Source organism: Rutidosis leptorrhynchoides, chromosome 1 (genome assembly GCF_046630445.1).
Source record: "Rutidosis leptorrhynchoides isolate AG116_Rl617_1_P2 chromosome 1, CSIRO_AGI_Rlap_v1, whole genome shotgun sequence".
Taxonomy (NCBI): Eukaryota; Viridiplantae; Streptophyta; class Magnoliopsida; order Asterales; family Asteraceae; genus Rutidosis; species Rutidosis leptorrhynchoides.
This window is the reverse complement of record NC_092333.1, coordinates 484,425,874-484,448,424: the sequence shown is the minus strand read 5'-3', so window position 1 is coordinate 484,448,424 and position 22,551 is coordinate 484,425,874. Positions and strand designations below refer to the sequence as shown.

The window sequence follows — 22,551 nt, the reverse complement described above, 5'->3', positions numbered from 1 at the left end:
AATACTTATATTAATTTTGTATTTAGTTAATATATTATACAATTAATAAATACAAGTATATATAAATGTAGTAACATATATAAAACTAATAAAATTATAAAGTAATAATTTAATTAAATAAAAACCACATTTAGTAATTATAATTTTATAAATACAGAATATATATTTATATTTATCAAAATTCGTATTTAATAATTAAATAAAAATAGAAATTTAGTTAGTTAACATTTTTAGAACTATGAAATATATATATATATATATATTTTTAAAAAGTAGTATTTTTTTATATATAAACTAGATCTAGATCCACTTTTATTTATTTTATTCCTACTTTTAACTTTACTTTTATTTATTTATATTTTGAAATGGTGGCATGACTGGCCATAAATACTTTTAATTTTTTTACAAGACACTAGTTATTTTTTATATAAACTTTTGTATTTTTTTTATTTTCTCTTTACCAAAAATTGTAACTATAAATACCATAGCCTAGTTCACAAATTTTGTACACCAAAAACTTGAAGAATTCTCTCTCAAACCTCTGCAAAAATTATTTTTGTAAGTTCTCTATATTATTTTTATAGTTTTTATTTAGTTTTTATCATATTTTTGTGCTAGTTTTATGTTAAATACCAAATAAATATGAAATTAATTATAATAAATAATGTAAATACATGATAATTAGTATTAAGTATCCTAATGACTATAAAAATTATTTTTATGAATTATACATTCGAATTTATATTTATTAAAAATCAAAAACTGATTTTTTTTATATTCGGTATATATAGATATATAATAAATAAATAGTAAACGATTATATATATATGTTTTTACAATTTTTGCTTATCACATATGTTATAAAAGTAATTATAAAAATTAATGTTTGATTTAATTATCATTTTAAATAATTAATTTGTATTTTCTTTAGTTTTGCTACAGTAGCCGAAAACAGTGTTTTTAAAATAAAAAGAGAACTAAATGGTATAATATTTTTATAACTACAATAATTAATATAAACTACTTTGGAACTATTAAGAAAGTTATAAAAATTATTTTTTTGAATTAATGAATATATATTTCTAGTTAATTTCGAATTTAAACTAATAACAATACAAAAGTTGAATTAAATAGTTAAACTATTAATATAATTATACAAATAATTTTTATAAGCTTAATATACTAATATAAGCTCACGAAAATTATTGGTTGAATTAATTTAGTTGATTTAATAATTATTACTTTATAAACTTTGATTTATTGCAAACCGAAAAAGAAATTAGCAATAAATACTTTTACACCATAACAAAAATTTATAAAATTTTCCTAAGTTTATTTTGATCAGTAGAACCTAAGAAAAATATAAGATGTGGTGTTAAACTTGTTTACCTATTTATTTTCATTTTAACTATTAAAACAATTATAAAAAGTAATATTTAATACACAAAACTTAATATTAATGTATAGAAAATTTTTATTATGTTTTATACAAGTTACTTACTGTTATGAAATCAATAAAACACTTGTTAGCATCATTAGATAATTATTGGTGCTTATATTGATCTAAAACATAATTTAAACTATATATATATATATATATATATATATATATATATATATATATATATATATATATATATATATATATATATATATATATATATATATATATATATATATATATATATATATATATATATATATATATATATATATATATATATATATATATATATATATGTATGTATGTATCCTTACATATATATAATATATATATATTAAACACTTATAAGTAAAGTATATAAAGTGTTGTATTTCTATACGCACCTAAAAACGTATTGGAACGGTATATTAGATGGGTATAGATCTTGATCTTTCTCGAGTAGATGGACGCTCGAAAGTCTAGGCGGAGAGTTTGGATTACCGAGTTAAAGGATCCTGTGGCTCAGAAACCTATGACTTGAAAAGGCCATTTTAAATTGAAAGTGTTAGATTGGAAGCTTGTCTAGTATGAAAAGCCTTTCCAAAACGATAAACCTTCTTTAAACTTACTATAAAAGAAAATACTTACACTTATCATAATACGGGCAAAACATCTAAACTATTCTCAACTTATTCTTAGGTTGACTTCTCTGTGCTTCGATCATCCATACTTTCTCTTTAAGGAATACTTTCACTCACCGAATTACTAAGGTGACTTTCATAGCCCCACTCTTATTGCTATAGCACTTTTTATACTTACTGGGGTGAGACACATACTGCTTTTATACTTTAAACAACTTAGACACAAGTACGAACCTAAACTGTACTATGACTAGCTTATGCTACTAAGACCCCACAGTGATATTTTTTAACTGCTTTCAGGATAAGGCATTCTTAATTATTGGGGGTAGGCCTATCGGGAGTAACGTCCCCGATACATTTGACCGCGATGTCTTTGTATTACTTAATAATGATTTAAACATGGTGATAAGGTACTGCCAACTTATCATCGGGGCAACAAAACAAACGTTTAGTCTAAAATATCACGAATCAGTACTACTTTTGGATCTGCGTGATCTACTTTTATAACAAATCTTGTGGTCTAAGAACAAACGGTCAATCATATTTGTTAAACCTATGAATTTCACTCAACCTTTTTGGTTGACACTTTTAGCATGTTTGTCTCAGGTACTGAATGATCAGGACCTCTATATCTACTGCTTATGTGATGACTTACTTGGCTAGGATCAAGACTTATCGCATATTTACTTTTCTGCATTTGAACAATTTATAATTCTTGTAACGACATTATTAATCCTTCCGCTGCAAATTTGGTTTTATTCATATAGTATTTGTTCTCATTTTATAATATGTTGGTATGTATTATGATATTGAATCACATTTCGCCCAGGCCCTAACTGGGGGTGTGATATGTACTGAGAAATGATTGTTCAGAAACTCAACAGACGGTTGAGCTCTCCCCTATTATGATTTATACTCGGTAGCAAAGGATAATTTTGTGAGTCCCCAAGGTGAGCATATTTTGTCTAGCGTGCATACTTGTTTCTATTTACCTTTAATGCTTGGACCGAAAGTCAACAATATACATGTCGGGTATCTAAAGGGAGGCGTTCTCTCTAGATGGGTTGAGAAGTGCGATTCTGTATCACAGACATAGAATGATTTGAACAACGCAACGTTATTATCAGAAGATTGATCTTCTGTGCAGACACCACAAAAGTCAAAGACAATGGTGAATCATCATGTACAGTTATATTATTTTATTTATTTTTTTTAGTTTAGTTTACTTTTTGTAATCTAGCTTGGAGATATTTACAACATCAGAAAATCCAACAACAAAAAAAATATTTTGAACAAGAGAATATGCTTCTGGTTTGTTTCTCAAGTTGTAAATACATTGATGCACCACATTATTGCAAGAGAATCATGGAGAAAGAATTGAACAAGATTGATGGATTCATACAGTATTTTTGTTCACGACATGTTTGGATGATTAAGTTATCTACATCCGAGGGGGAGAATTGGATTGTATCATATTTTCAGATTTAGAGAACTTAAATCATTCTGTGATATGAGATTGTACCTATTGACCTGGATAGCAGGGAATATCGTCTGTAGGATACCTTAGCGTTCCATCACTCAAATTTATATCACTACCATTCATCCAACATCATACATCATACGATTTCCGTTTAAGTATGAGGTTTATAGCGACAGGTATGCGTCTTTTCAAAGTATGCAATAAATTTGAGATAAACAATGTTATCTGTAACGAAAGGTATAAGTTTAAGGTAGAAGCTCATGGCTGACAGGGTTGTTACAAACATCGTTAGATGGTTCTGTTCAATCAAATTGAAAGTACATTGAGGTGATAAGAGGATAGCATCAATATACTTGTGCTCAATTGTTCTACCTGAAACATCGTGCGATCTCAAATGAGGACTGACTTCGTGATCAAAAACTAACATTGTAAGATGTTAAAGTAATTAATCTAACATGATCATCAAAGTTTAGGGTGAAACTTGGTGAATGTTTATTGATATATTTGAAAGTTATTCTGTTTATGCTATAAAATGAGTGAATCATATCAACGTAGTTCAGTTCTGATCCCCGAATCATAAGATTAAATCAATTTGATATGTCAACTCACAAAAATATGTGTTGTGCTCCTCGTAGTATGATTCATGATAAGCTATATCACTTGTTTTCATGCTAATAACATCATTTATCTGCTTACGCTATCGTGTAATGAAATTGATGTTAGAAGTTGGATTTTTACAGATCTGTAAGGTTAAATGTTATTTACTATGTCTGTCTTAATACTGTTGATCATGACACGCTGGATCTTGTACAGTTGTTCGCTTTGTAAATTTGCATGTGCATACATATCTGAAAAATAAAAAATGTTTGCATTCATAAGTTAGTTGCGTGTGAATTTCTGTTTTGTTTATTAAGCTTAGCAACTCAGTTCTCAGAAAGATTTACTGTGAAAGGAATCCTATGTTTTACGTTAGACTTGAAAATAAGTTGTTCGGCTCTTAAAGGAATAAAGCATGTTTGTTTCTATACTGTAGAGATCAGTCACAGGGGGAGTGGACAGGAAAAGTCTGTGAAGTTAAAGTTAAAATTTTTAAGTTTTGAAATCAAAAGACAGTCGGCCGAGTGAGTATACACACTTGACCGTGTGACTCACTCACACGACCGACTGAGGTTGGAAAAAATGTGTTTTGTTTAATAAACACACTCGGCCGAGTATGCACACTCTCACGGCTGAGTGAGTGACAAACTCGACCGAGTGTGTCTGAGGGTATAAAAGGGATTGAGTCACGAACGGCTCAGAACACTTGGTGATTTTGGAGTCGAATTTTACCTAGTTTTTCGTTGATAAGGAAGGAGGTTTTAATTCTGTGTTTTAGATACAAATTCTTATCGTGATTCCAGCGCCACTAACAAGGTATTCTAACTCGTTTTCGTTTGGCCTAAATCTTTGATTTTATGTTTGAAGTGCTAAACACGAATCGAGTACTTTTTAGACTTAAACTGTTAAAATTGATGATATAAGCTTGTTAATCGGCCTCTTTAGATGCTAATATGACCAGGAATCGAATCAAAAACAACAAATTTTATCGATTTGATAAGTTGGGTGAACACAGATCTGAAGAACACACTCGACCGAGTGTGTGACACACTCGACCGAGTGAGTTCACACACTCGACCGTTTGTCGACACACACGATCGTGTGTGCATACACACTCGACCGAGTGTATAGAAACCCTAATTTTTGATTTTTGCTGTTTTTGATTATTTTGTTGCGTTCATGCCATATTATTCTGAATGTTCTGTATAGTATTGTGTAAGAATGTCAGGTGGTTCTTTTGTTGGACAATGGATGTTTGACATTGAGCGTAGGAGAATTCTAGCAAGTAATCGTCGCATTCTAGTGGAACAGAAGGTCATTGCGACTCGACTGACTTATGCTCCTTGGGAACAAATTAAGTGTCAGGCATTCCTAGATATTGGAGATTACTTTTGTCCAGTATTGGTGCGTGAATTCTATGCCAATGTGGCATTAGAAGATGGTAAGAGGAAGTTTATTCATTCCACACTGTTTGAGCACTTGGAGGAATTTTCAACTTTGTTGAATGTTCCTCACACTAGAGTCAAGATACTGTATCCTAGCAAGAACATGAGAAAGATTCCCAACAAGTTCAACCTGTCTGAGCTAATTGCAAAGATTTGTAAGCCAGGAAAAGAAGTTAGTTCTGGTAGGATTGAGATTAGTGATGACGAGGTGTTACCTCAACTTGAAATTCACCTAAGGATAATCAAGCAAAATGTCACTTTTAGGAATTATGAAGACAATCTATTGAGCGGTACTGAAGCAATGCTATTGTATTGCTTACTAGAGGGTATTCAGGTGAATATGGGTCACTTTCTCATTAATGTGATGAAAGATTTTCTTGAGATGGAAGAACCATTTCCCTATGCAGCCTTATTACATAACTTGTTTGACAAACTTGGTGTGGTGCAATATGTCACAAGGCGGGTGCCATAGAATCCCATTGTGGGATAAGTGATTATGAGTTTCAGTTTTTAGGCTTAGCTTGGTATATTGTGTAATTTGATAAGGCTAGTCTGTTAGCCTTGGAACTATGGCCTGTAATAAATGATAACTTCTGAACGATGTATTTGTACGTTTCTTAGTTATTGTGCTTATTATGTTTGTTTATCAACGGTTTCATGAAATTAACTTGATACCCCATGATTCATGGTGGTAAAGGCTTAATATTTGTATTGTTTTGAGTTTCGTACAGATTATTTGAGATGTCTCAAGAGCAACAACATATGGAAGAAGAAGTAGAAGAACAACAGATCCCGCTGTCATATGAACTGCCTGGTCTAATCGGACGAGAAGATACTAATGTGCTTGCTTGTGTTGATGACACCGGAACGGAAGCTCAAAGAGGAGGTTTTGGTCCAGTTATCGTATTTCTGAAGCGATCCAGAATCTTTAAGGCAATTACAGCTAAGTGCACTCCATACTATTCACATCAGAGAAAGTTTTGGGAAGTTGATAGCATTGTTATAGAGAACAATCGGCAGGTGATTCTAAGCTCAGTCAATAATACCATTGTTCGGATCTCTGCTCAGACTATCAGGGAAGATTTGGAGTTCCCGGATAATGACGATATGCCAACTTCTTTACCAGTTCTGAAGGTAAGAAGGTGTTTGAAGAGATGTGGTTATGCTGGTGATATAACCAAGGTTGTGAAACGTACTAAGCTCCCAAGGTAGTACAGATACTTTACATACGTTCTTCTGAGTTGTTTGAGCCTGATGCAGGGTGGTTTCGATGAGATGACTGCAAAATATAGTTCTATGTTTGTTGCGTTGGTCTTGAATGCTGATTTTAACTTTTCTCAAGTTATATTTAATGGAATGGTTCTGAATGTTAAAAGGAAGGTACATCTGGTGTTTCCGAGGTTTCTTCAGATTATGCTAGAGAAGAAAGTTCAAGGGTTAGTGAAAATTCCTCAGGATGAACTGAAGCAGAATCATTTGAATAATCAGTCCTTCAATAGGTTTTTGCAGAACAGGGTTGAGGTTCTGGAGAAGAGGTTGATCGGTCATCTGGCTGATGAAAAGTACGTGTGTCCAGAAGGTTTAAGCTGCCGACATGAAAATCTACTTCTGGAGATGAGACCGACATTACTATCGAAGGTGAGGAAGAGGTAAATCAGCCTCCACCGAAGCATACTGGTCCTCGATTAGTTGATGAAGAGGATGTGACTCCGCTTGATGACAGTCAGGTTGATTTGGTTAAAAGAAAGTTAGCTGAAGCTCCTAAGGTGTCAACCAGATAGAGATAGAAGCGTTTGAAGATCTTGGTTAAAGACGGAAGTTCATCTTCTACAACAAAGTCACAACCGAAGGTTGCTCCGATTATTTAAGCTACTGGTGATACTGGTGGTTCTACTCAAGTGCCACCCACTCAACAACAAAAAACTCCATCTACTCAACAAGTCCAAACTACTCAGCGTCCTGAAGCAGTTACAGGTGATCTGATAGGAATAGGTAATCGGCGATTGATTCAGTTGACTGCTGATTTTGCTAAATTTCAAAAGGCTGCTGATGAAGATAAGGAAAGAAGGGAAACTGAAATGTCTGCGTTGAGGGAGTTAGTTGATCGACAACAATTGAAAATTGAGGAACTTGAGAAAAATGTTGGAAGTCAGGCTGGAGAAATTTTGACTCTTCAGACTCAAAATCAAGAATTGACTGAGAGGTTAAATGAATGGGAGAAGAAAATAGTGATTGAAGAAGAGGAGGAGGGTCCATATCCTTTTGGTACCCTAGGTAATGAGGAGGACATGGCAGTTGAGATTGCTAAAGGTTACACTGAGGATCACCCACTATATGTAACTCCACTTCAAGTAATAACAGTTTCTAACTTTTTTAGCTATGCAGGATCGACTTAATCACTCTACTGTTTATATTGATTTAGAAGAAGGGGAGATCCCACCGGATCTCACTGAGACGGAACAGGAATTGATGGAGCGTCTAGAGCGACAAGCTAAGGAATCTGCTGACGCTGCATCAAAGGCCTCGACTGAAGCTTCGACTTCAGGGGCTCATAATTTTGATGATGAGTTGAGTGATACAGAAGTTGTTGATGAAAGTGATAATAGTTTTGATGAGGTGATTATTGAGGATGAGCCAACAGAGCCGTATCCACGTTATGAAGGTTTTGCTGATAATGATCTTCCAACTTTTGCTGATTACTTTCAAATGAATGATGAACTTTTGGATAGAAAGTGCAAGGAAAAATAACATAAAGAACAAGAAAGTGTGTTGCCGGAAGGGTTTTTACCGGTGAAAATCAACAAAGAAAAGGTTGAAGTTTTGGAAAAAGAATGGAAGATTTTGATGCGAATTAGGCAGTATGTTATGAAGCCTAAGGTGGAGCTGCATTTTTTAAAGTTTATCGAGCACTGTAAAAGTTTACGAGCTAAGGAAAAGATAATAGTCTGGGCTTATATAAAAGAATTTGATATATATGCGATCAAGAAAAAACACGGAGTGGATTATATCAAGTATGCATACGAGTTCAAATCGTTACCATATTTTGAGTTTATGCATGTGGCCAGGCTTAAGATGTTGTATCAGGATTATTGTGGAATTCCTGATATTTTGGTTCGTAAGATAAGAAGATCATTTCGGTCACCTAATTTTGTAGGCTTTCGACCACAATTTCCAAAGATCTCTTACAGAACGAACAGGAAAACAGGGGTAAGGAGGAAGATAGTAAAATATCAACATGTGAAGTATATGCGAAAGGTTCCTTTGCGAAAGATGGCGCAGCACTTCAGTCCTCGTTTTTGTTGGTGGTATTATGATAAACGCTCGGAAGAAGCGGTTATTGTGTTAGACAAAGATGGAGGAGATGAAAATGATAGTATAAGGGTTTTGGATCCAGTTTGGTTGAGGAACTGCTGTGAGGAAGATATGTTCACCTTATACTACAACCGGATGCTGTATCGTCCAGAAAATCGTGTGCAAGCTGAACAGTACTGCAGAGTTGTGAAACTCTACTATCTGAAGAACTGGGTGATAGATCCATTTACTGATTGATAACTGAGTTTTTATGTTCTACGGCTAGGTCTTAGGGGGAGTTTATTAGTGCATGAATCCCCAGCCGTAGATTGATTCATAGTTTGATACATTCGGTTATGTAATAATGTTTACTTGTGACTATTGATTACGTTTGTGATTGTGCGGGCTTAATTTGTTAAACAATCAATTAGTTAAACTGCTCACACAGTCGACCGAGTGTGTCTACACACTCGACCGACTGTGGTACACAGTCGACCGACTGAGAGACACACTCGACCGAGTGTGTCTGATATGCAGTATATATTCGGGTTGAGACTTCTTTGTTGAGGTTACTCATCCCATTCACCCTAATCGATAGGTTTTCGTCTCTGCCGAACCCTAACACCAAATACCACCGAAATACTTCGTTTAGGCATCGATCTAATCTAGTAATTGTCCTAGGTTTGATCTATTCGATCCTGATACGACCCATATCTCGGTTTAACCCAATTCTAGTGTATTACGCCTCTAGGATTGTTTGCAAGCGACCTAAGATCCTTAAATCTTCGTCTACACACAGAAACAAATAAGATTTTACAAAGGAAAAAAAAAAGATTTTAAACATGAATATAATGATACTATTACTACAATATAATTAAATCCTTGTACGTTTTTTAGTTACGAGTTGCGGTGGATCATCTACTTGTGAATTTCAACCCTCGGTTGTTTTAGGGCCTTCGTCGAGGATGGGACCGTGTTACTTGGTGGTGATCAAAGACTAAAGAGTAGGGATTTAGTTGGTGTGTTTCAAATGTCTGTTTAGAGTGCTGGGAGTGGAGCATGTCACTTACCCATCCCGCTCCTCGTCGCAAGTCTCCCCACTCCCCCACCCCGTCCCTTCTTTGCGTCCTACCTTGGTCAGTCGTGTAGGCTACGGGTTTCATTTGTTGAATTAAAAAAAAAACAAACACAAACAAATGGCTATGTTTCCAACCGATGGGAATTTTTTTTTCTTTTTTACTTTCTATATATACACAACACATACACAAACACAAACACAAACACAAATAAATGGCAAATAACCAATATTATCTCAATTCACAATGGAGTCCACTCTCACCCCATTTACCCGGATCGGCTCAAGGTTCGGCTAATGGTGGTGAGCCTAATCTCGGTTTTTCGAATTTTGCCAATCACAACAATCATTTCCACAAATGTCTCCCGAGCAAATGCAAGCGTTTATGATGTGGCAACAACAACAACAATCACAAGTTTCAAAAACACAACAAACACAAGTTCCACAAACACAACAAACACCACAAGCACCAAAACGCAAGTCGAGAGCAAAAGCTAAAGGAAAAGAAGTTGCGGTATTCGTCTCAACCTAGAAAACGAACTGAGTACTTGTGGGAACCCGAAGATGAGCTACGTTTAGCTCACTCGTGGATTGCAGCTTCTGAAGATCCAAACCAAGGCATTGATCAAAAGTCAGCTTCGTTTTGGAACGTGGTTATGAATGAGTACCATTCGAGGGGTCCACCTTACAAACGAACAAATGATATGTTGACCTCCAAATGGACAAAAATGAATGAATGTTGCAGAAAGTATGGTGGAATCGTGAGTCGTCTCAAACGAGTTCCACGTAGTGGTGAGGGTGTTGTCAATTTCAAGGAACGTTGTGATGCACAATACAAGGTGGAGACGTTTAAGAGGTTTAACAATTACCTAGCTTGGGAATTCCTAAAAGATAAGCAAAAGTGGAACAACCCGACTCCACTTAAAATAACCAAACATGATTGTGTTAGTTTGGATGATTGTGATCTTGATGAGGAACCAGAGGAACCGGAAGAGAATCCAAATGCAGAGCTATATGGGGAGGATGCAACACCACGACCTCCCGGAAAATCAAGAAAATCAAAATCACAAAAGACGTCTTCGAGTTCTGCCGCTTCCGCAAGATCCTCGTTTGATGAAAGTGCAAACAATACTTTTGATTCAATGACTAGTTACTTTGATTTGAAAATACTACAAATGTCTACCGCGGGAATGGATGAAGAAGATGCAATGGTTCTTCAAGCGAAGAAAGCGGCGATTCGGGCCAAGCTTCGAAGTGGAAATTGAATCGTTTCACATTGGTTTTAAATAAATAGGAATTGTAATGTTTTTTTTAGGAATTGTAATCTTTTTTTTTTTTTTAGGAATCGTAATGTTTTTTTTTTAGGAATTGTAATGTTTTATTTTTATTTTAATGGAAGTTATTTCTATTTATGTTAATTTTTATAATTTATTAATTTATGTTATTTTTAAAATTATTAAAATAATAATAAAAATATAAACTGACATGCCCAACTGAACAGAGGTCACCACTCCCCAATTTTTCTGACTTAACAAGTCAGGTCTGACATGCCAAGTAACCTCAGTCACCACTCCAAGTGCTCTTAGTTCATTCGGTTTACTTCAGTCGTTTCAATATATGATACTACAATAATGGTATTTGTTCCTTTTGTTTGTATTTGTTCTTATGTTTCAATAGTTATGGTTGCATTAGCATCTAGGTCAATTGTTGTAATAATTATCATTGTGTTAGCATATGTATATATGTGTATATGTATGTATTGTATGGATGTTAGCAGAGTATTAGCCCAAATGACCAATGCATACTCGGCTCATGAAGCCCACTTCGTGTTTTATATGGATGTTAGGTTAGTCTTATCATGATATCATATATTAACTAGTTTATAACCCGCGATTTCGCGGGTTTTAAAATCAGAGATTATGAAACATATATTGAAATATATTAGAAATGTATTGAAATGAACATTCAATGACAAATGTTAAATCAATAAATATGGTGGAATATAATTCATAATGTTATAAAAATACTTGTATGTCTATTCAAACCGTTAAGTAACTCAAAATACAATACAATAACGAAGTACAATACAATTGTTTCATGAATTCGTAGCAAGTATATAAAAAAAGAAAGTGAATAGAAATGAAACAAAAACGGAGATTTCATGATGTTTGTCAACGCGATTGTCATGTATGACGTGCAAGTAATATTAATAAAATAACTAAATAGTAACTACTTATTTGGTAGATGATGTGAGTTACTAATCCACAAGTATACTAAACCATTTCTACATGATTATGCTTATCGTAGCATTTCCATCATTAGATATTCGATCCATTCTGCCTATAATCTCAAAAATCGGGCAATTAATTGCATACAAAATTAAACAAAAATAGTCTTCCAACATCAATTTAAAAGCACTATTGTTAGATTTAATGGTCACCAAAAGTAATAAAAAAAAAAAAAAAAAAAAGCATGGAACTTCACTTACAGATTTTTTGAAATTCTTGACTTGGTCAAATTATTCTTATATCAATTAAAGACTTCCTTTATTGTCAATCTTCTTGAATAAATTTCTTTAAGTTCAGCTTTCATAGTCTCATACTCTTCGCCAACATCATTGGCTTCACCATCTCGCAACATCCGCCATCTTCTCTCCTTAAGTTATTCATGATATTTCTTCAACTTGGTGCCTCGGGGTGACCACTTGCTTTTGGTCCAGAACTGCAAAAGAAAAGAAGTTTAGCATTTGACCTTTTAGACCCGACCCGTTCAATCCGTTTCCCTAATAATGGCTTGTTTGGACACGAACCCGTTTGTACCTAAAACATTTGACCCGACCCAATTGCCATGTATGGTTTCAATATTCACCAAACAAATATATCTTGTCTGTGGACAACACAATCAAATTATACAATCTAGCAATCAAATCATGTGTAATCTAGTTTCAGTTGTAGAAACTAATCCTTACAATACCGATGTCTACTCGCATAGTAATTTTAAACCCATTTTTGACCTCCTTTAATACTTTTCCAACAAACTTGAGGATATTCAAGATTGATTGCCTGTACATGGACACAACTTACTAACGTTGAGCACATCAGAATTGACATCAAGACACACAATCAATGAAAGCAGTAGAAATATTTTTTACGGAACCTTAAATAAGGATGAATGACCAAATAAAAAGACGATCAAGAGCAAAATGCAAGTCCAAACACTCCCTCGCCTAACTGAAGTTAGCATCACATGTAATGGAAAATTAACCTTCTGCGACTGTTATGCAATATACAGTCAACAATGATAAGCAGCGTAATCCCACCAAGTTCTTCCATTTTACTAATCGCACATCAAAATATATATTCTAAAAATCAATTATAATCAAATATTCGACTTCAACCCAAAAATAACTTACAAATGAATCATGAATATTTGATAGCTTCAAATAAATCATGAATAATTCAGGTTCAAACCATTATTACCAGCATCGACTTTCCTTAATAATTCTCTTAGCTCTTTTTGGTTCATATATTTTATAACTGCCACTTCAGCTGCGTATCGGTTCACAACAACATTATGAACAACGAATAATAAGTAATCAACTGGAAAAAAAAAACATGTACAAACAGTTAGCTCGATTGGTTGCGAAAGTGGCTACCATTAACTGAACGACTTGAGGTGGAAAGGTTGGTCTTTTTTGCCCATTTTGGTTAGTATAGTGTAAACAACTCATGTATTCCGTACGAATATTCGAATTCAATATATGCATTTTAGGTACTAATGACACACTCACATTCTGGTATCTGATGGATAAAAACATAGAATGCAGCAACCAGCAATTTCCACTTTGCAATGAACTCAACAATGATTTATCTTATAGGGAAACATATCTGATAGCTGATCTGGTTATTACTTGAACCATATTAGGGTCCAGTCACCACTTTATCACTTGTCCAAACAGGTCTTACCATTTTCTCCATTACTTGATCTGCAAATTAGTTTTTAAACCACATTAGAATTATGTCAGCACAATAAGTATTAGTAGTCGTAGTAAGACATTCAACCTATTTTTAAATGTAATGATAAGAAAATTAGAAATATGTTAGAATTAATGACCATTTTGATATATTTAGTGGATCATTGCAAGTAAGTCACATTCAGCTTGACCAGACTGTTCCAATCGTTCAACAATGGCAGCCACGGATTCAAACCCATACGAAATTCAAACTGCAATTGTGAATGTGAATCCAACAGTTAAACCCTCTGTAATATTTGCCAGACTAATGATATTTAAATCAAACTAATGAAGTTTCAAGAATACACAATAAGTTACACAAAAAAAGATTGGTGGTGTTTATCATCCTTTTTTACATCACTACGTCTATAAACTTCAAAACAGTTAAAACATAATAAAGTTGAAACCTGATATATGAATTTTGGGTTTTTGAATACAAAGTACATTGTTACTGACCTTAGCTTCCAAATCGACAGAGTTATTTATATTTCTGGTAATCAGTCGATCTATACATAACGGTTGATTAGTGAGAAAGCAACAAATAATTAGAAATCTAAAAACATAAAAGATTAATAAATGATTATCAAACCTTGCAATTCATGAACGATGTTTCATACGTAGCAACATCACAATTAATCGAACTGTTGATATATGTATTTTACAAATCGAATCAAATACGTATCAGACATCGAAGAACCCTAAATTGATGATGGAACGCTTTGACATGGTTTCCCGTAAAATCTAATCATCAGAAAGCTAGGTTGTGTTCATCGTGGCTATTAAGAGGTTCGATTTCCACACAATTCCACTTTGGAACCCTAATTTGGAGGCCTTATTCGTGTAGCGTAAGAAGTTTACAGTGTTTTGTGATAAATTGTATATCAGTTACCCCGAGTTTTTGTTGGGAGGAGTTTTTTTTAGGGTAGTTTTGTAAATAAACAGTTGAGATGGAGGAGAGAGACAAATGTTGAGTGATCAAGCAATCTAAGGGTTATTATTGAAAGATGCATTCTAATCTAATGGTCATTTTTACTCCATTTTAATTTTTTAAATCTTGATTAGCAAAAATAGACTTTGTTATTACTAATATATATATAACAGCCGGCATCAATGAACAGTACCGCTACAGTGCCCGCTACTGTAAAATCGCTACAGTACCTTTTTTATTTTTTATTTTTTTTTTACAAACTTCGTTTAGTAGCAAATTTTCTGGCCCTCAACGAAGTGGGCCAACGGCCACTTCCTAGTTATATATAAATATAGAATATAGATATAGATAGATATAGATATAGATATAGATTGATCCTCCATAATTTCATTCTTTACTCTTTTTAATCCTACTAATTCCTCTGCATCTTTTCCTTATCTTCTACAGCCAACACTTTACTGGAATACGGTTGCACCCGGTCATCTCTTATAATTTGTCGTTACTCTATGTCTATTTCATTTCTTTTCTTTTTTAAACAGCCACCAATATAATTCAAGACAAAGGAAAACAAAAGAAATCTACATTTCTTTGTTTCTGCTAGCCGACCAACCCAAATTATTAATTAATCATACTATTTTCTATATTATCTACACCTATCTCTAAATCTTTTAGAGCACTCGGTGTCCACACCGTCACTCATCAAATCACTTACCGACGCCAGAAAATCGAACACCCGCCTACAGTAGGTTCGCCGTCGATTCTTCAAGGTCGGAGGACGGACGGTGTGAACTTGATTTTATATTTTTTTGTATATATATATATATATATATATATATATATATATTTTTTTTTTTTAATTTATCTATTTTCTTATTGGTCCACATCATATTCGACTCCGAAATAAACACCGAACAACACCCCACTTTAATCAATTTCGAGGTTAATTTTTGACACCGAAATGGACCTTGGATAAACATTGGACTTTTTAGTCAGACGTAGGTCAGACTCAAATCCATTTTAATTTATTTTTCTTTGTAATTTTTTTTTAAAAGTTAAATCATTATGAAATGGTACAAATAAGGTGTTCAACTACAAGTAACAGAAAAATTATATTTCATTGTTCCTAAAATGAAAAATGTATGGCCTGCGCGATGGCTGGGAGGGTTGTAAGAGCTTTATACAAGTTAGCAGCAAACTTAATTTCTAAACGCTTTTATGACTAATTGTATATATTATTGAAAATAGCTATTGTTCCATAGTACAGTATTTTTTTAATTGTGACACATAACCAACCACGAGAGCTTAATATTTTAATTAACTTAATGATTTAGACCATTTCTAGTGCGGCGTGAACGGACCGGCATCACCACCACCGTGCCTCCATCGCGCCCCTGTGCGGCGTGATGGAGAGAAAAAAGCTTGTGCGCAATGACTCCATCACCGGAACAAGATGTTTGGTTTATCGAATGGGTGTTGGCCACGTGGATTGCAACGGCTATATAGCCGTTTAATTTTCAGATTTATTATTATTATTTTTTTTTTTTTTTGTTATATATACCACTCTTCACATCTTAATTATTCACGCACATTCTTCAATATATCACTTCTATACTTAACAAAAAATTCAATGGCAAAAGCTTTTTTAAACTTTTTAATATATGGGATTCAGATGATGAAGACGAATTGATGATTTTACGAGAAATGGCCGAAAAATTAGATGCTGAAGAGGCTGCAGCTGAAGAGGTTGCAAACAATCGTGTTCCACGACCTCGAATTTACATTCGTAGAGATCGTGAACTTGCAGGTGAAAACCTATACAAACACTACTTCCAAGAGAATCCAGTTTATCCTGAAAATAGATTCAAAAGACGTTTTAGAATGAGTAGCAGATTATTTAAGCGTATCGATCCATTACCACTTCATTTTGAATATTTTAAACAAAAAAGTGACGCTCTTGGTCGACAAGGTTTTACTACGATATAGACATGTACATCCGCGATGCGTCAATTGGCTTACGGTACAACAGCGGACATGTTTGACGAATACTTACAAATGGCTGAAGGTACATCAATTCTCTGTCTCAATAGCTTTTGTAAATATGTTTTAGAACTGTATGTTGATGAATATTTGAGGAAACCAACGAGTAGCGATATAGCTCGTTTGTATAGCGCGCACGAAGAAAAACATGGCTTTAGGGGAATGCTTGGAAGCATAGACTGCAAGCATTGGAAGTGGAAGAATTGTCCAAATGCTTGGAAAGGGCAATATACTAGTGGTCATCAAGGTCACCCGACCATAGTTTTTGAAGCAGTTGCTTCATATGATACATGAATTTGGCATGCATTCTTCGGTGCCGCAACGATGTTAATGTTTTGAATCAATCTTACGCTGTTTGATGACATTAAGTGTAACAACCCAAATCCGTTTAACCAAAAACGAAGTACATTTTTTTTTATTATTAGTTAGGTCCCATTAATATAATACATTTTCAACTCCGTTTTAATCGAAACATAACATCATAATGATACGTTTAACAATCTATCATGACCCTTGGCACACAAATTACACTTTACAAAATCATTTGTAATAATGACCCGATCACAAAAAATACGGGTTAAGACTCAATAACCCAACCCAATACCAAGAGCATAATCCCGGGGACTACCAAATCCCCCATCCGCATCCAAATATCCAAAAGCTACCCCGTCGAGCCCAAGCGCTCCTAAGCATCTAGTCTACAACTAGCTAGCTTCATAATCACAATACCTGTAAAAAGATAAACAACGAGAGGGGTAAGCATAAAGCTTAGTGAATGCAATAATTATACATATACATATATAATATACCTACTTGCAAACACTTACACAAATACCTCATACACGCTAGCAATTTACATGGCATACCATCGCAAAGTATATCGCTAAATCTCCAAGACCACAAGCTAGCACAAACAATAGCATATATAACTCGAACAATATAATATGCTACACTACAACACATAACCATGGTTAACCAATAGTACAAGGAATGGTACTTCGAATTTCCCATTGGTGTTCCCAACAACCGTTAGTGCACAACAAATTATAACACTAACCCCGGAGTAGTATCGATCGCCCGAACTTTAAACCCACCCGTCACGTGTAATGTGGTATCGAACGCCCGAACTTTAAACCCACACTACATGCCCACACACATATATGACATGGCATCGAACGCCCGAACTTAAACCCATATCATATATTGACCCGATGTGGTATTGACCGCCCGAACTTAAACCCACATCGAATCTCGTACAAGTAAATACATTATATACACATATGCATAATCATTCCACTCACCTCGTGAACTCGAGCATTACAAACCATGCGCGAAATCTTCACCACACGCAACAGAGCAAGATTTTACCTATAATACGCATATAGGTATACACATAATCAACATACAACCCCATTTGGACTCTTGACCAGCCCAAATGAACAACAAGTGCAAAATACACCCTTTTACACTTTTAACGCTACCCGAAGGTCCAAAACTAACGAGACTAGTTCCCGCGTTCCCGAAATACCCAAATATGTCAACTTTAACCTCTAAACGCATACTAGCTCGTATTTTACACAAAACCCATTCCATGGTTGACCAAGTTTGACTTTATTGCTAAAACACCAAATTTTAACCTAAAATCACTTCTCGCGAGTAATTACATCAAAAGCATCATTTAACACTTAACAAAAGCTTTTAAAATCCAATTAATCTAAATTAGTGTCATCCTCAATTTTGACCCAATTCCAAATGCTCATTTTGACCAAAGTCATAAAACGCCCCAAAATCACTAACGACTAGTGATTATATTTCCAAGACAACCACTAACATTTAAATCAAGTATTTACCTAATTGATTTACCAAAACTTGACTTAAAACCCATTTTGACACATAAACCCTAATCTTGACCCATTTCAAAATTAGTCAACTCAAATACACCCAAAAGGGTTCCAACGCTTCCAAAATCACTAAACTAAGTGATTACACCCAAAACCAAAGCCTAATCATGGTCAAAACGTCAATCAACCCTAAACCCGCCATGTATCAAAAATAACTAGTTTCCATAAACCCACTTCATCATCTAAATGGATTTTACAACTAAAAAGCTAAAAAACCCTAACTTGAATATCAAATCATAAAGATGAATTTCGGAGTTAGAACTTACCATCACTATCACAACGTAGCCGTGAACAAGGAGAACAACTTTAACACTTGAGACCCTACCCGAATCACTCTTCTTCATCCCCGATTCGAGCTTTCTCTCTCTAAACCCTTTACTCTCTCTCTAGGGTTTGGGGTGTGAGTGGGAGGGAAGAAATGAGAAGGAAATGAGGTTTAGATAAGATTGGGATCAGTTTTCTGGCCAAAGACCCGTCCATATGTGAAATACCAACTTTGCCCCTCATTTAACTCATTAAAAGGCTGAAAAGTACCAGATCGTGCCTATTGTCGCGCCGCGGAGCAAATTTGTCGCGCCGTGGCCCAAAGGGTGATTTTAGATCACTTTTTTTAAGCTTTCTGACCCTCAAAATAGGCATTTGTCGCTCTGTGGCCATTCTGGTCGCGCCGTGACAATTTCCTGTTTCATCCGAACTTCAGTAAACTTGTTTTGGCCATAACTTTTTGACCGTAACTCCATTTTCGATGAATCAAATATCGTTGGAAACATAATAAGATTTTCTTTCCAATGGTAAGGCTTTGAAACATCAACACAAACTTTATTTGGGGTCAAAAAGGTACGTACACACCTTATGACTCCAAACAACGTCCAGTTTTTTTCGACGTTCGAGCAAGCAACACGTACATGTCTCGTACACTTCATACACGCATCGTACACCATAAATACATTATGTACTATAAATATTTGGGTCTTACAACTCTCCCCCACTTAAACTCGATCACGTCCTCGTGATCTTCGTCACTTAACCCATCCGGACCTACATCCTATGGTCCTTCGACGTACTTTCGAACTCGAAGTCTACGAAATTTCCTGCAACGCGAAGATCTTACACCGCACTTAAGCGACCCTTCCGATGAATCACCCCCTTTCAACTTAATCTCCATCCGCGATTTACCAAATCCACGAATCCGAGCACTAGAAACTTGCTCAATCCCTCACATCGGGAAGAACTCAACCAATCTCGTACCGAGATATCACCCCTTTGGTGTACCCTTCACAGGTACAATGCCAAGAGTAACCACGTTCCACAATAAGGTCAACATCCAAAACGACGAAGACCGAGTAAAAGTAAATCCTTACGGATAACACTTACCACTTAACATCCCTTCAAGTTCTCCCATCTACAACTCGCAACAAGCTACATCCTTAACTATATCACCCAACGCGATCTACTAAGTCCACTACGCTGTGACCCAAGTCTTGCATTAATCCAAATCGAGAAGGATTCATGCCGCGTTAAAACTTCGTGCTTCACCGGTTCATAAACGTACACTCAACCGTTCAATCATGAATGTTCTCCGATTCAAGAACCAACTCCCCTCGTCTCCACAACAGGGTCATTCCTTCAACGAAGAAATTTCGGTATCACCAACTAATCATACTAGGGATACAAACTTTCCCATGAATGGATCCGCACACGACCTTCCGTCTCTGAATTAATCCAGGACGACAATAATACACCACAAGTTAGACAAAACATCAACACTCGACACAGGGTTTCTCCCCTAAACCCAACAACACATCCATACAATACGGCTTCCTAGCACTAGCATGGAAACTATTTGTGTACTAGAATCCTGTCAATAGCGAATTATCATCCCAACAATTCGCAATTCGTCACGCGACCTCCAAAAGTATTCACTAATGTCAGGTGAATCCTCCAACCTAGACCGTCCGTTAAGGATGGTTTCGACATTTCAATGCGGCTAACAGGTCGCATCACTAGGGAATACACCCTCGCAAACAAACAAAACCCGCGTGTCTCTATGTGAGACAATCGAAAATAGAACTCCCTGCCTCACAATCATCCATAAAGTGGAATAATTCACCGATAATATCCACAATCACGTTTCCCGAAAGGGAAAATACAGTATCCATACCGAAATCGAACTCGTACCTACTCAACAGCACTATTCGGGTTTCGCACCAACCCAATTTTACATCACGAGAGCACCCGCAATGATAGTTACATTCTCTCACGTCCGTGATCTCAAACTTCACACTTGGTCTCATACCGCACTTGGTACTGCACGACCGCCTTATACAAGGAGACTTACGCTTCACTTGATCTAACACCACCGGAGATTCCTCGGCAGTAAAAACTCCCTCACTTAGGATTCATCTTCACATTCTCACCGCCAAGATGATAACACCCCGCGGAATTACCATTTCGCAACACACGCGATCATTCTCATCATTGATCGTAAACACCGAATCACTGCAATTTCACTTTAGGCTCTCAGAGCCGTCATACAAAATTACCAGAGATGTCGTACACGCGACGACTTCGCACCTTCATACCACAAATCACAATCGACTACCTTAACCGTTCGCAAATCGAACTCCACCAAAGTCCCACATACGTCTCTATGCCTAAGCATACGTCACTCCGATAAATCATTCGTGCATCTCAGTCGAGATCACCTGACCTTCTACGCAACGAACCATTATCAACAATTGCTCACTCTCATGGGGAAGAGTGACCAATCCGACACAATAATTGCATCGACCGCAATATCAACGCTTCATCATAACCTTCGACCTAATCGACCATTAAGCCCATCACCGGCTCACCGGTCATCCTTACTCGTCCATCATATAAGAGCAACAAGATTCGCTCATCTGCCACTTCATAAGAAGTATTTACTGCATTGCTCCTAAACTTCGACCTTCGCAACTGTCGAATTACTATCACCCGTCGATCACTATTTAAAATCTTCGATGCTTCCAAAGGGTATCTCACAGGCACCCTAAGCACAAAGTGATCACACCATCACCGGAGTTGAACATTACACTAGCAGGTATAAGAAGGCACCTGACGCCGTGTCATGCAGACTCCTACCACAATCAACCGAATTTTTAGAAACCCGATCTTTAGGTTCCATACACCCGATGTCACCCATCTCTCAATAATAATGACCCGCAGTCATACCTACCCAGAAAACCTTACGGTTTATCGTCTTATCGAAAATTCCTAGCGATCACACGCTACCCGCAATTGTCCACAAGGCCAAACGATATAGCCTCACGAAACCCTTCATCTAACACTAAAGAGATGCTCGAGAACACCAAGTCTTACACCCTTCTACATCTCGATAACACCACTACTACAAGGGATATTCCGTTAGGAATGTTACCCTATAATCCATAACACACTAACGCACTAACGCAATCACCGTCATACGGGTCCCACTCCCATGAGTTTAACGACCCAAAGACTCCTCGATTTTGCCAATTCCAAGGCGACTCACAACAAGAATCCTAACACGATTATCTGACCACACTCCACCGAGTGTAACTCAAAACTACAATCATTAGACTTATTGCATTCCATTACGGAATTCAAGTCTTCGCCGCACACACACACACGTAAATCGGTCATCCTAGTTACGATAGGTAACTAAAACCAATAACATTCTCAACAGTGCACCCACTACTTA

The 22,551-nt window shown here is 35.8% G+C and overlaps 1 protein-coding gene and 1 long non-coding RNA gene across 2 annotated transcripts; one reads left to right on the top strand and one right to left on the bottom strand.

Annotated features, from left to right (window-relative positions):
- Positions 1 to 12,115: 12,115 nt before the first annotated feature.
- Positions 12,116 to 14,816, bottom strand: LOC139875151 (uncharacterized). The gene is made up of 4 exons (XR_011767906.1): positions 14,554 to 14,816; positions 14,421 to 14,470; positions 14,066 to 14,176; positions 12,116 to 13,937 (listed from the first exon to the last, which is right to left on the bottom strand). It is a non-coding gene; the product is annotated as an uncharacterized lncRNA (long non-coding RNA).
- A 1,777-nt stretch (positions 14,817 to 16,593) lies between these two features.
- Positions 16,594 to 17,223, top strand: LOC139840304 (uncharacterized). Its single transcript, XM_071830571.1, has 2 exons — positions 16,594 to 16,858; positions 17,000 to 17,223. Exons 1-2 carry the CDS (start codon positions 16,594 to 16,596, stop codon positions 17,221 to 17,223), a joined length of 489 nt encoding a protein of 162 aa, XP_071686672.1.
- The last annotated feature ends 5,328 nt before the right edge of the window (positions 17,224 to 22,551 follow it).

Bases quoted from the DNA above. Each gene is read 5' to 3' on its own strand.
- LOC139840304 (XM_071830571.1), top strand. From the start codon at position 16,594: ATGGCCGAAAAATTAGATGCTGAAGAGGCTGCAGCTGAAGAGGTTGCA. The intron at 16,859-16,999 runs GTTTTACTACGA...AATATGTTTTAG, and splicing joins TGACGCTCTTGGTCGACAAG to AACTGTATGTTGATGAATAT.